Raw genomic sequence first — 15,157 nt, forward strand, 5'->3', positions numbered from 1 at the left:
AGTGTGCTTGCAAGTGGGGAACCCCAACAAGTATCGAATGCAGTTAATGGCAGCATAAGCTGTATTCAGGACGAGCTTCAAAGGTTTGAGCGCTTACAAAGAAGCGGCAGGGAGAGAACAATTCTTACAATAGGAGTAAGCCAGTAGGACTTCAACACCCGCCCCACGATGTAACGTCTACAGATTCTTCTATGAGGCATAGCAGGTAGGGAGAAGTGGTTTTAGTGGATTGGTTAGGTGGCACTGTGACTTTTGATGCTTTCCTCCTCTATAAACAGATAGACAGACAGGCAGCCAGGCAGAGATTAAACCGATTTTAGTAAGGTTTTGTTTTACACAGAACCTTAGAAGTCAAGGTGAGGAGGAGGAGTATAGTAGTGTGTTTTATCCTAGTCATTACTGAGGGTGAAAAGGATACTTAAGGACGTTCTTGCTCTCACAAGTCTTCTATCGTAAAAATGGTAAACTTAACTGAGTGGGGACCGAAACTTTCATAGATTGTGCTGTGTCTCTTTTAGGTATCTAAAATGCATTATTATTTTCCAAGGATCTGAAAGTAGCACTCCTAGAAACATGTCAAAATGGGTAAAAAGTATCTTTCAAGATTAATTCGAATTTATAGTCCATGGACCCAATTAAAGTGGATGAAGATGGGAGGATCCCAGACCAAGGAAACTTAAAGGGGCGCAACATATTTTCGACCCCATTCTCGTCTCAGATTCCTTCTCACGGAAAGCAACACTTGAAGTTACCACTGAAGGTTTGTATACATGAATCAGTTTCAAACTGTTTTCGAAAAATTTAAATAATTTTTTTATGTTTTAGTCGCTAAAATACCGACATCGAAAAACATCGTTAAATTTAACGTTGTTTACATCATTTTCGACGAATTTTACGATTGGCATTTTATTCCGTCCACCACCCGCAGTAATCTACTCGGGGCATAAAAAAACTTTGTGATAAACACGTCATACAGACAATTCTGGGGGATGTAAATATTGCATCTGATATCTTTTATCTATTTTGCTCCAAAGCTCGTATCACGCTCCACGGCAACCCCACTTCGACTCTTACAATTACGATACAGACTACGATACCAGGCGTGAGAAACATTCGGAAGCATGAGGTGTCCGGGGGGTTGTCCGGGCTGGAGAATGGGAAGCTTGGGAATCATGGGATCGTTGGTTGATGGAACAGCAGAACCATTTTATGTATAAATTGCGCGCACCTACAGAAGACCCACTCGACTTTATGTTATCGATAAAGAGAATTATTTACGAGATAGTGGTAGCTTTTGTATACGGATTCTGCGTTGAGTGCGTGCATGGCAGGACCAAGAAAACTTTCGCTCGTTCGTTAGCCCTAGGTGAATGATAAACGAGGCATCCTGTAGATTTACGGACGTCGACGAGCGCTTCGGTAAGGACACGGATGCACGGCGCTACGTGGTTCACTCCAGTCCCAGTTCGTTCAGTTGGACCAACTCAGTGATAGTGTGAATCTCTCGTGCAATAGACGCTGTCCGGACAATTGGGCTTTTCGCTTGCTCGCGTTGTGTTCGATTCGTTTTAGTTTAGTGCAAGTGCTGGGTACTGTTCCCGTGTTTTCAGTTCCCCCTTCACGTGATAGTTTCCGATAGCCTTCCGACCATGGCCAGCGATAGTGAGTCCAAGGAAATTATCGAGCTCAATGTCGGCGGCGTGCACTACACGACCACCTTCGCCACGCTCCTCACTGATAAGAACTCGCTCCTCTACGAAATATTTTCCGATGCAAAATCGAACGGAATTAAGGATAGCAAAGGAAGGTACTTCCTCGACCGGGACGGGGTGCTTTTTCGATACATATTGGACTTCCTGCGAGATAAACAAATTCACCTTCCGGAAGGATTTCGGGAGCGCGCACGTTTGAGGAAGGAAGCAGAACATTTCCGTCTGGACTCGATGGTCGAGTGCATGCAACAAGAGCGTGATGCTAGGCCGAGTGGATCAATTACGATCGGATATCGGGGGAGCTTCCAGTTCGGCAAGGACGGTCTGGCGGACGTGAAATTCCGAAAACTCTCCAGACTCCTGGTCTGCGGAAGAGTGGCTCTGTGCCGTGATGTGTTCGGCGACACCTTGAATGAATCCCGAGATCCTGACCACGGCGGTCCGGATCGCTACACGTCCCGCTTCTTCCTCAAGCACTGCTTCATCGAGCAGGCATTCGACATGCTGCACGAGCAAGGATTTCGTATGGCCGGAAGCTGTGGCTCAGGAACAGCTGGGTCAGTGGCCGAACCCAAGCCTGGTGTCGATGCTGAGGAGAATCGCTGGAATCATTACAATGAATTCGTTTTCGTCCGCGACTAAAGTTGAGAAAGTATTCGTTGTTATGGGCAGAATTCGCGTAGAGCAAACCCTGTGGGTAAATAAATTTTTGAATTTCTCCTTTTTATTTTCTGTTTTGCCACCATCGAACCACCGCCACAGCTGGTTGTGTATTCCGTGGGACAACTTTCCAGATAGCGTGAACAACTGCTACAGCAACAAAATACTATGAATTTCTAGTCATAATTGGATAAATCAATGAGCATGAATGGAGGGTATTGAAGTTTTTCAAGTTGTGTTTGCTGAGTGGAAAAGTGGAACTGGTCTAATTAGTTTGTTGATGGGGCGGCCGGGAGCAGACTCGAAAAGTTTGTCGTTGAATAGTGGTGAGTATTGTTCGGAACTTGCTGGGGCTGCTCCGAATTGTTTACCTTATGCACTATTTAATTGCCCCCACAAATTCAACGCAACAGTTTAAGGGTAGTCAGATGAAGGAGGAAGAGCGTCAAATTTCCGGGTTATATGGACAAACGCAAATCTCCTTGAATTTTGGATTGGACCAGGCGAAATTATTGCTTCAAATTATTTGACTAAATTCCAATATGTATCCAAAACAAATATAAGCATGTTGTGCTCTGACTTCCGAGAACGTTGCAAACTTTTAAACATATTAACTGGCAAAAATAGAACGAACATCGGACTCTCGACTCCCACAATGGAGACTGAAAACAAGACTAAACTTTGCCGGAGGCTCTGTTTGTTTTTTGTTGAACGGAAACTCAGAAAAATGAAAGGAATATAATGGCGAAGCAAAAAGTTGAATAGAAATCTTGAGGATCTATTGATATAAATCATGCAAATAAGAGAGAAATGTTTATTTTGATTTATCGCTAACTGGAAACAATGGGGCTCTCATAGGAACCAATTTGGAATATGTTTGCATTTTGTATAGATTGGCCCCAATATATTGCTTTGAGGCGTGTGTTCCTTTCCGTTTTTTTTTTGTTTCTTTAACTACGCCCGCTGACCAATTTGGCTATTCGAGATTCCCGACAAGAGGGGTCGAAATAAAAATTGAAATCGAACACAGCAAATAGGACCATATGGGGTGATTCCATTTAGAATTCAAATAATATATTTTTCTGTCAGTTACCCCGCGGGTCTCTTGAGGATCCTTCCATACCAATTTTCGCTTGCTCCATAAAATTTTTTATAGAAGTTGAATGGTATGTTGTCCTTAAATTCACCGAAAACCCCAAGGATCTTCTGAACTTTCTATTGGGCATAACCCTGGAGAATTTGGTCCATCTATATTAACACATGGGCCAATTGGTAGGATAATTGGGTTAAATTACTGAGTCCTTCAATTCTTTGATTTCTATGCTTCAATACTATGAGTATGTTACCCGCTCTATGGTTATTCATGCTTTCTTGTTCCTACCAAATACCATCAGTAAAGTCTGATTTTTTAAACAGTTCAAGATAGAACAATAGCGCTCGGCGTTTATAGAAATAATCCCTCCGCCGTATGTCTGAATAACTATTAGCCCCAGATGAATATATCAGAACCAATTTAGGGCCCTATCTGCTTCGACAGTGATAACTTTGTTGATTTTTTTGACCTGATTACATCACACACAAAACTATTGACGATTGGCTCTCTTCCAGCACAGTGAGTTCAACCCCTTCATTGCTACCGAACCTTGGTCCTCCTAAAGTTACCTACATCGGTATAGACAGTTTTATTTGAATTAGAACACTGTTGATGCGGTGTATTACTCTAAAGGATCTTTCTGACTGGGAAGCACCCTCTTCTATTTCCTTTTGTCGAACAATTGTTTCAGTTGGAGTTCACCCAACAGTGACCGTGCAGCAACTCGACCAAAAAAATGCCTTTCCCTTAGAAATCGCATTTGGATCCTTCTAAGTACAGCCTGATTTGTTAATGGCCGCTAGTTACTCGACTGTTTCAATTCAGTCTGTATTGACTAAAGTGTAGTGTAGTAAAGTACCCATAAAAATAGCAACTCTGTTAAGGGAAGTTGCACTACGTCCTAATGCGCCCATTTTACTATTTATAGTGTACCTATTAACTGTAGTATGCAAAACAAGCCTATAACCAATAGTAGCTTGCCTACTTCCTACTTCCAAGTATTTCAACTGGGCATCTGGTATTAGGTGTTCTCCCAGGTGGCTCAGCCTACTTTAAACAAGTGGCAGACACTGTCCCAGAACATGCATAGAAAGTGAGGATTCCCACTATAATGCGGAAACTCTTCTTGGTTTAGGCAGTCATTTGAACGCTTGTTGAAAACAAAACCTTATTGAAAATCGGTTCACTGGCTGTCTGACTTCTTAACTTTTTAATGGATGGATGTGAAAATCTTTCAAAGACACTACCGCATGAGGTTGCAACAGTAAGTGGAATCCTCATCCACCAAAACCATCCCCATTTTCTTCTTGTTCCTTCCCCGCGGAATCGCTGCAAATCGTTCGTACTTTAAGCGTCCAAACCTTCCGCTCTTCGCGCCCACCTTGTGTACTTCGCTTCTCTAAGTTCGGCCTGAATCTTTTTCATGACAGAGTTGACCGCCCATCAGCTTGCCTCTAACTTCAGCATTTCCCTGACAATGTTCTAAGGGGTTATGCTGATTCCAAGAAAGTCTTCCAGGTTCCTCCTCTCTGAACAAAATCGCGGCCAGTAGAGCAGCACATGCTCCAGGTTCTTAGGCCTCCAACCACATTCAGGGCAAAATAGTGAGTTATCCAACCTGAATACAGATCTTCCTGTAACCACCATGACCTGACAGAAAATGAATTAGGTGGTAGTTAGTCTCGCCGTATCATCGTTGAATCCACACCTCAATACGGGAAATCAGAGTGTGGTCTAGCGACCTCTCTGTCAGTTATCCTACTGTTCTTGCCAACTTTCAGCGATTCTCACCTTGCTATCTTTCGGCATTTTGTATCCTTTTTGGATAAATTCATTCTCCTTTTCTCATACAGACAGGGTGTCCCACTTGCCAGAATGTCCATCGAGCTCATTCCCACAATGACATACTTTGCGTCGGCTGAGATTGTCCTGAAAGCGCCGTAAACCCTTAGCGCCACTAAGCAGTCAATTATATTTACCTTCCTTCGATTGCTCTCACACGCTAGTGCTTCGCCCCAGACCGGTGCCGCATATAACAGGGTAGAGCGAACTACTCCGGCCACAAGTAGTCTACGACTGTATCTTAGGCCTCCAATGTTAGATATCATCCACGCTACCGATACGCAGGCATTTGCAGCTTTTTGACAAGCATAGTCCAAGTGTCCCTTGAAATTGATCTTCGCGTTAATCATTGCTTTGAAGTGATTACGTAGCCAACAACACGAACACTAATAGTATTCTTTTTCCTACCGTTGGTAATCAACACGGCCTCCGTTTGTTGTTCCTCAAGGGCAGCCCCACTTTAATAACGCTGATGGTTTCGCATAGCATACACTTCAACATATTCAGATTGTTTTCCCGACGACAACTACAGCGCGGCTTCCTTTGGCACAGGAAGGAGAAGGACTCCGTTGTACATCACGTTCACAGGATCCAACACTGAGCTCTCTGTTACTCCGGCTGTGTCGATGTACTATTTGAGTCCCCTAACCGTATCGCACAAAAGAATCCTTCCCCAGAGGTAACTTTCGAGGAGTTTAGTCAAATAGGAAAGGAAACTCGTTTTAGCCAATAAGCTTTTTATTCCCAGCTGACTCAATTGAACACATTGAGAGGCAATCGCGTCCCGACCGAACTTCAAAACTAAACAACGTCTACGGCGTCGATCTTTGAACGAGCTTGACGAAAACCAAACTGTCGCCACGATAGACTGTCCCTATATTCTACGATAGGCAGAACTCTATTGTAGATAACCCTTCCAAGCATCTTTCCTACTGTGTCGATAAAACAAACCGCGCGGTGTGATAATAAATGTCCTAGTGGATTATTGGACTTCGAGAGCAAAACTAGTTTTTTTACTTCTACCGAGCGGGGAAAACTCCTTCTACCATATATGTCTCAAATATGCTGAGACGAGTCGAGTCTTGCCTTAAAAGTGAGTTTAAAGGCTCTATTAGAAATAGCACCCAAACCAGGACCTTTGTTATCACCGATTTTCCGCCAAATCTCTGCAAGTTCCTCCTCGGTTACCGCAGATATGGTAAAGACGTCCAGCACTTGATCACATTTTCTTGAGGTCCCCTTTATGCGGCAGGAAGAGCGCCATCACTACATCAAGAAGACGATGTGAGCGGGTCAGTTATGGTGTTCGCTCTGTACGCTGTTCCCCAGGGGTTTTGCTCTGCCTCCGTGCAACGTTCCTTAAAGCATTCTCGCTTACTGTTCCATATAGCCTGTTTAAACCTACCTCAAAGGTTCGCATCTTCGTTTCCCGTCGCAGATCCTTCTTCCTGGAAAGCAAGCAGCCTGCAATTCCACGATTTCTTTGTTTTATCAATCGTTTGACCGCCTATTGGTAAGGATTGTCGCCCCGTCATGGCAGCATCGCATGCCCTCGTTATGCGCCACATTATCTGTGCTACCTTTTTGAAGCCATTCCATTAGGATCATGACTCCTCAATAATAGTAATAATCGTTGGCGCAATAATCCATATTGGATAAGGGCCTTGAAGTGTATTAGAGCACTTCATTCAAGACACTAACGGTACACTGCAGTACACTGTAAGAGGCAATGTGGTCAGCATTGCGCTCACCCAAGTTTATTACCCTGATTTGACTCAGGTGCTCATTCGCAGCTGAATCGACTGGTATCTGATATCCAGTCACGATAACAAATCCTTCTGCCACCAATAAGATTTGAAACGCGACCTTCTGCTACGACAGCTCAGCGCTCTAACGACTTGAGCCATTGGAACACTTGCGGCTCCTCAATAGCATGTCTGTAAATGCATTTCCTTCAAAGAATTTCACGGACGAGCCCTGATATTTAACTCCATTACGTGGCGCTTTTTCGATCTGGAGAAAAATTGCCTGATGTGTGACTATCAGTATGGTGCTCACTAACGACCCAGACTATTCTCCTTGCTAATGTAATACTCACATTTGCCACATCAACTATTGAACCTGAGCCTGTCCTTTGAAAAGTGGCCACATTAACGGTTTTGCAAGCACCCAGCATTCCAGCTGCGCAAAATCCTCGAGCAAAATAGGGCCAATGGTGTAGTTCGACCGTCCTAATCCAGAACCACTCTTTGAAATTTCGCGCTATGATTTTAAGGTTTCAACTACTTGCATCCGAGGCCAACATACCTGGCATTTCCTCTATTCTACTATCGTCGCGCTTGGTGGAGCACAACAGCTGTTTATGTAAATGTCAGCTATTTTTGTCCTGACAAATCAAGCTTGTGAACTTTATCAATACTTTTACCTTGTATCACAATCTTCTACCTTTTAGCCCCTAATTATTCCTCTTCCCTTAAACCTTGCCGATGAAATTTTGAACCACTTTACCCGGAGACTTTTCCGGTTCCACCATCAAATCTCCTTGTTGGAAACGTCTAATCCGGCTGGCGCTTTCTCAAAGGTTCATCAGTTCCGAATCGATTTGACCTTGCTTCCCTGATTTCTCTTTGGAGCTTTACCTCCCTTAGGGTCATTGAAACCAGCCCCGCTATTTCCACGATTTTTATTACTGCGAAGACTCGTTCGCTCTATATCTCTCTCCTTTGAATTTTGAGGAACCGTCACTTCGACTTAGTCTGAAGGGTCTCCAGGAATGCCCCTGGGCATGTCCCCATTGCCCCACTGATACTCACGCTAACCAATCTTTAGAATTTATGTAAGCTGAGTTCAGTTCTTTCTGCGCAGATTACCGCCCCACAGGTAATCATTGGTTTCCAACATACGTCTCGCAGCGTAATTTACTACTACTACGGTGGCTTTGGCTGCATTGTTGCGCAGCCTCACCTTCCTGCACCAGGTCCTAGTGATTCTTAGTCCAGTTTGGATTCTATCACGTAGCGTATTCGCATATTAGTCCCTACAAATTAAAACAATGTCGTCAGCGTAACCCTGGACTTGTATTCCAGTATTTCCTAGCTCTCCTAAAATTTCACCACCTACCATATTCCACATAAGCAGTGATAATACCCTGCCCTGCGGACAACTTTGAACAGTATTCATGACAATAGAATTTGTACCTGTCGATACTTCAGTCTGCCTACCCTCTACCATTCTACCCATTCAGAAAGCCAGAAAGGTTGTGTGCGATGTGTTATTGAACGCCCCTTCGATGTCCAAATACGCACAGTGCTATTTTCTTTTGATTCAATGCCATCCCTTAATACACCCGTCAGCTGGTATAATACAGTTTCAATTGAACGTCCTGCCCAGTAAGCTTGTTGGCACCTATGTAGGGAACTGGGCTTTAGAACGTTAGTTTTACTATAGTCGACTTTCTCCACACTTTTTAGTATGGAAGATGTTAGGTAAATTGGTCTGACAGACTTAGGGTGAAAAAGGTTCTTTTTCCTCGCTTTTAGTATGAAAGATGTTAGGTAAATTGGTCTTACAGACTTAGGGTGAAAAAGGTCCTTTTTCCCCGCTTTCGGAAAGAAGACCACTTTTACCCGCCTTCATGCCCTTGGCATATATTGTAAGGCTAAATCAGGTGATTTCAGTGGTTTAAAGGTCCCCACTGCCCACCTTACCCTAGCTTCTGAACATACCTCTTTTGCTAGTTTAAAGTTCTGCGTTTTTCTCCTTCTGTTTGTTGCTGGGGTGTCAGGCAAAATGTTGTCGCCTTTCGGCGGTAAAGTAAAACTGCGGGAAATGAGTTCTGAGAAGCAGATGTACTCTGTCTTCCTCATTCCCGGTAAATGACCAATCTCCCTTCTTTAGAAAGACAGAAGATTTTGCCTTATCTCTGGCTATAGCTTGGTATAGACTGTTCTGTTCTGTAGTTTGTCGATCCCTTCAAAGAATTCCCTGAAGCTGTTCCGTTTTGCTTCCCTAATCGCGTTCCTACACGCAGTCACTGCGTTTTTGTACCTCGGCCGGTCACCGGATTGTTTTGTCTAGTTAAAGAGTTTTCGGACCCATTTCCTCATTCTGATTAAGTTCCTGTTCCACCGGGATACATCCCTTGATGGCTTCATGATCTTAACCAGACAGCTGACCTCCTACGCACAATGATGACTTTAGTAAAGTATTCCACCGCTATTTCCAGTTCGCTCCTGATATCAGCACCCCTTTGAGATAAAAGTCCCAATCCATTCTCCTGAAATTCTTACTATTCTAAGTTGCCCTTCATGTCGAATCCGATTATTCTGTGATCTAACATAGAGGGCTCATCCCACACCCTCCACTTCTTCACCATCCCGTTCATATGAGTACTCCCTGGAGCTATATCTACTACTTCTTGTCTAGTACTGGTCACGAATTTTGGATTGTTCCCTATGTTACATATTTCAACTTATTGCTTAGAATACATTTTAAAATGTACTCACCTCTTCAATTAGTGCCGCTGCTTCTACAAACTTCGTGATGGGCGTTGACATCGCAGCCGCGGAGAAGTAGTAGCATCTTCTTCTCCCAGAACTTCAGCAGTCTAGTGGCTGACTCCGGTGATATCCCGGTGTCGTTTTTTGGAAACCAGACCGATGCCATTTGCCTCCCGAGTTCTCCCTCCGGCTTCCAATGAAACTTGGCCAGCCAAAAGGACTCCATTCAGGAACTCTGAAAGACATACGTACATATTTTAAATTACGTTTAGGAATGAAATTTGTCTTAAGCGGAGTCACCCTGGATACTTCCTCCTTCCAGACCACAAATTTGCCCTTGGTACACCCATTACTCTTGAGCCAGCTACACCAGTGTTTTCCATGGAGATTTCCCTTGCCATCATTGCAGATACAGCTCTTGCATGGTGCAGGTTTACCTGGGTGTTTGAAACTCTTCTCCTTATCGACTCTTCCGACAGTGTGCCTTCCTGCTTGTCACTGCCCACCTTAAGCCCTAAAAGATCTAGGTCGTCCAACTTCTTCTTCTCGTTGGACGACAGATCTACTCCCCTACTTGATCCTACCCTCTTCAGCCTCTATGGCTTCCGCGATTCCACCCGATGTCTATTCCGGATTATCCTTCCCCAGCTTCTCCTTGTGGATATACTCAGGTATGTTGCCAAATGTATCCCACAAAGAAAAAGCGAAAACCGAACCTTTGCCAGTCTAATGGGACAACATCTCGGAAGTAACCTCAAACCGAACACCTTTTTGAATAAGAATAAGCCAAAGAACTGTCACTAGGTCTGTTGAAAGGCTAAGTTATTCCCTCATTTTTTTTCCCATTCTTGCGAATTTAGAGAGATTTTAAGCGAATTAAAATTTCTGGTAATTTCGCTACTTTTTGAAAACTTTATAAAGATTCTTTGCTCGACAGAAATTTAAATATTTGCTTTCCCATTGTCCCAATATCGCCTTAATAGGATTGAAATTAAAATAGGAATTTATGAGGAATGCTAAGTCTGAGGCCAACTGCTGTGGCAAAACGGGTATACTTTTCAGGTGCTAATTTCCCATTGTACTGCGAGTAGGACAATGACAGCCAGTCAGGAGGCTTCCATTTGACTTATCTAATTCACAAAAGATACCACGGATACTTATACAAGAGGACCATATATTTGTATGGCGTAACTGAATGGTAAATTTAAATAGAAAATTCGTGGAAGTCACCTAATGACTGACTGCGATCTAGCTACTCACAACGTAACAGGGGCAGCACCTAGAAACCATACCTATCAAAAGGGATATTTTTGGTACCCAAAATCAGTTTTTTAAAAAAGCTCGTAAGTGGAAAGGCTAGAGTTTCATAGCTTTTTCCACTTGGCATGTTTAGTGTATTAATGTGGACTAGATTTCACTCCCATATATTGCAGGTTGAAAAATTCCACTGGCGTCAATGGTTTAAAGGAATAATTTATTATGTGCTCGGCATCATCTTGTGAGGCAGTCTCGTCCAATTGGCAAATCTACAAAAATGCTAAGCGAGAAGCAAAGAAAACGATCGCTGTTACCCGAACGGTCCATCACAAAGATCTTTACGATAAACTGCACACTAAAAATGACAAGAGAGGCCTTTGTCGTGCTTCTGAAGTCACCAGAGAAGGAAGAGAGTAATCCTCGGTGGTACAGTACCTTATCCAATATCTTTTCTCTCGGCCCTTGGCAAGGTCCTGGAGAAGATTATGGTCCAGCGACTTGGGTTAAAAACATTTCATATGGTGTCTGACACATAGTATGGCTTCCGTACTGGCAGGTCCACCGACGACGCCTTAATGTATGAGAAGAACTTTGTTGTCCGTTGTGATAGCAGGTACGTCTTTGGAATTCTTGTTGAGGGGAACAGTCGACTTGAGCTCCAGCAGCTGGATACTAAGTAAATGCGCGTCGTTAACGCGTAGTTTCAACGGATGAAACCGTCGCGATGATGCTGAAAGGCTGCCTACGTCGTCCGCCCTTGGTTAAACTGAATGACATTTTATTGAAATACCGGTAGAAATTGACTTACTTGGGAGTCACGATCGCGGAACGCATGTCCTTCGGTCCGCACCTGCGCAAGCTCAAACCACGGTTAATTAAATTGATGTGTATGTTGAAGCATGTAATGAGGTATCAATGGGGTCTAAACAGCAGAGCTGCTAGATCCATTTACGTGGGACTCTTCCTGGCATATGCTACGTACGGGTCTCCTATGTTGTATGATTTTGCGATGACGCCACAGGGAACTATTCTACGCTTGTCAGCGAGTGGCGTTGTAAGCATGTCTTCCTGTTTGTCGTACGGTCTCAACCGACGCCATGCAGGTCTTGTTGGATGTTCCTTCTCTTGATCTAGAGATAGTCCGGCGTACCACGGCCTACAGGATCAGGAGGGGTGTACCTTTGCCGGAAACAGGCTTAGTAAGTGTGGATCAAGTGGCGGGTCTAGGACCACTAGCGGTCAAAAGGGTGTTAGATGAGAGCATAAATCTAAGTGGCAGCTTAGATGGAACGAATGTGGAAAGGTCGGATCACGTATAAGTACGTCAGATATGTGTCTGCCAGAGAAAGTTCCGTCGTGGACCTCGGGCATGAGATGGGCTTCATCCTGATGGGGCATGAAAGCTTGAAAGAGTCAGAGCTGACTCAGAGGAATGGTTCCATGTCCTCTGTGTCTGCCCAGTCTACTGTGACATCCGTAATCTATTCGACATGGGCGTTCACATGATGAACAGTATCTTTGATTTTAACCAGTGCCTTGGTAGCAGTGATATACTTCAATGCGCTAATTTATTCGCGTGTGCTGCCTACCGACGAAGGAGGGAGTTCGTCGACGTTGCTTCACCTGCAGTATAATGGGCGAATGACCATAGTGGCGTGGTGGATAGCTACCAGTCTTCTGTGTTTTATGCTAGGGTTATCTTGTGACGTCTTTAGTGTTGTATTGTACACAGAGCGTTTGTTGACTGGTGAAAAGGTTTCGATGCGGTTCCCCCCTTCGAGCTAATTCCAGTTAACTCGTTGCCGTCCCCACGGGGGGCGATCAGACCCGAGTTTGCAAGGGACTCATCTTAAGTGGCTCTTGCCACGAATCCTCACCGGAGGTTATTTGGTACCATTGAAACCGGGATAACCCTCTGAGAGGATATGCTCCAGGACAATTCCTGGAGGGTGTGTTCTCGGCCTGGTTATTTGCGGTTGGCCGCCTTGTGGGAGTTCATGGTGGTTGTGGTTACGCCTACATCGTGGCAGAGTTCCTTAGGGCTCAATCGTGGAGTTGTGTTGAACAACTCGAGTACCGTACTTAGTTGCAGCAGAGATGTTAGATAGGCTTTGCATCCACTGATATGCATGCTGAGCCTGCACTCTGTATAAACCAGTACCGCCATGCCAGTCACGGTGGGGCTCTGATTGTGATCTCGAAATAAATCCATGTCGGAAGAGGACCATGGGATTATGTCTACACGGAAGGTATTCACGTTAAGCGCCCAGGACCTTCATGTCAGCGCCACTGAAGCCGAGGAAGCAATAAAACGAATAAATTCAAGGAAAGCAACAGGACCTGACGACATCAAATCTGAGGTCTGGAAAGCGAAGAAGATCCAACACTGTCGCTCAGTGAATCCTTCAATCGGGTTATCCAGGAAGGTAAAGTACCACGCGACTGCCACAACCGTTCGTGGAAAAATTGTGGGAGAGGCATCTTCGAGAATTAACTTGCTAAGATTTGTCTGAACATCGAAGCCAGTCATCCTCATGGAGGGCAGGTGGAGTCAGGGGAATAGTATATAAACGTGTTAACGACGGGAGTTCTTCACGCAACCGACACAATAGAACCAAAACAGGAATTTCACATTAATTATTTCTGATTGCACAGGGAATTCGCATTCATTCACGAGTCAATAAAGAATATGAATTGAGTAGAGATGCTTTTGGTCAGAATTAAGATGAAGTATTTCGTCTTATAAAGATTAGTCTTGGGACCATATATAATGAAGACCTTCACTCTGGCAATAAAACATTCAATTGCAAGGTTGTGTGGGATATAAAAGAATATAGCTTAGGAGCATCCTTTGTCTCGACATCCTCATCAATGAGGAATTTCCATTTGTCATCGGCACCATAAAAATACGCATCGAAGCCAAAGATGTAGCATCAGGACCATCTGTTGATTCGTTCACCATGACCTTTCACTCCTCCGTGAGCTTTCGAATACAATTTGTTCCTCTAATAATGATATGCGACTTCCAACTCATGATAGTATCTCAACAAACTTTTCAGACACATAGAAATGCACATTAGTGTTGGTATTTTCCTTTAGAAAGTTGCCAAACGGTTATTGAATGTTTTAGGACGTTTCCAAGATTTTCAGCCCAGCTCCAGTGGGTGACGGAGTTTGAAAGTCACATTAGACAAATTGATTTTTGGCACTTTTTCCAGTAAATTTTGTTTGTTATTGCAAATTATGGAATTAAATGGAAACTAATTGAGGAAATTATCTAATTTTTTTTTTCAGGCCCGGTCCACTTCTCCACTCAACATCGCCTTATACAGAAGACACGAGAACTCAAAACCAACACCTTTAGTAATAATACTTGGTCAAACACATAATAGACATCCTAGAAGCTTATGACTATGTATGTATGTATAATATCAGATTCATGTTCACAAGCCAAGTTGAAGAAAAAAGTTAAATTTTTGAAAAACAACACTAAAAGGACGAAACAAAAAAGCAAATCAAACAACAATCATCCTCCAATCGAGTTGAAAATCTTTTGGGAGAATTTTAGACCATATCTTTTGTAGTGAATCAAAAATGAATAATAAAGTAAATATGTAACAAAAATAGAAAACATTTGTGAGATAGTAACAACAGAAAACCATTCATTCTCGGCATCATTTAGTAGTTAAAATACAATACTTTGTAGATTAGGTTCGTCGACTAAGATACAAAAAAGGATAAAAAGATGGAATCAGATTAAGTGAAAAAAAAATTGCTGCAAAATAGTTATAAATACAATGATTATTTCGATGCATTGAAAAAGGGTATTAGAATAAATTATATTGAAAATCTATTGCGGAGAAGAGTAACGGAAAACCTACATACAATATATACACACATATATAGAGCAGCAGCAACTAAGCAACTACTAATTACTCTAAGTTCAATACATGCAATAATAACAACAATAAGCAAATGATGATAGTAATATATCAAACCTTCATACATATGCATACAAATATATCTATTTTCGTAGATCTTCTGCTATGTTTTGTTATCTATAGATACTTACGAGTATATCTGATGCATTTGAT

General features: G+C 43.1%; 1 protein-coding gene across 2 annotated transcripts; it reads left to right on the plus strand.

Moving 5' to 3' along the window:
* Window positions 1-1,238: 1,238 nt before the first annotated feature.
* On the plus strand, window positions 1,239-14,850 carry LOC119659985 (BTB/POZ domain-containing protein KCTD12). Of its 2 annotated transcripts, none has more exons than XM_038068357.1 (2): window positions 1,239-2,405; window positions 14,358-14,850. In XM_038068357.1, the coding sequence occupies exon 1, from the start codon at window positions 1,650-1,652 to the stop codon at window positions 2,352-2,354; it is 705 nt and encodes a 234-aa protein (XP_037924285.1). In that variant the 5' UTR covers window positions 1,239-1,649; the 3' UTR covers window positions 2,355-2,405; window positions 14,358-14,850. The 2 variants fall into 2 exon arrangements, with proteins under 2 accessions (XP_037924285.1, XP_037924284.1); XM_038068356.1 differs by having other exon boundaries at window positions 1,241-2,409.
* The last annotated feature ends 307 nt before the right edge of the window (window positions 14,851-15,157 follow it).

The sequence above is a fragment of the Hermetia illucens genome, chromosome 6 (genome assembly GCF_905115235.1).
Source record: "Hermetia illucens chromosome 6, iHerIll2.2.curated.20191125, whole genome shotgun sequence".
Taxonomy (NCBI): Eukaryota; Metazoa; Arthropoda; class Insecta; order Diptera; family Stratiomyidae; genus Hermetia; species Hermetia illucens.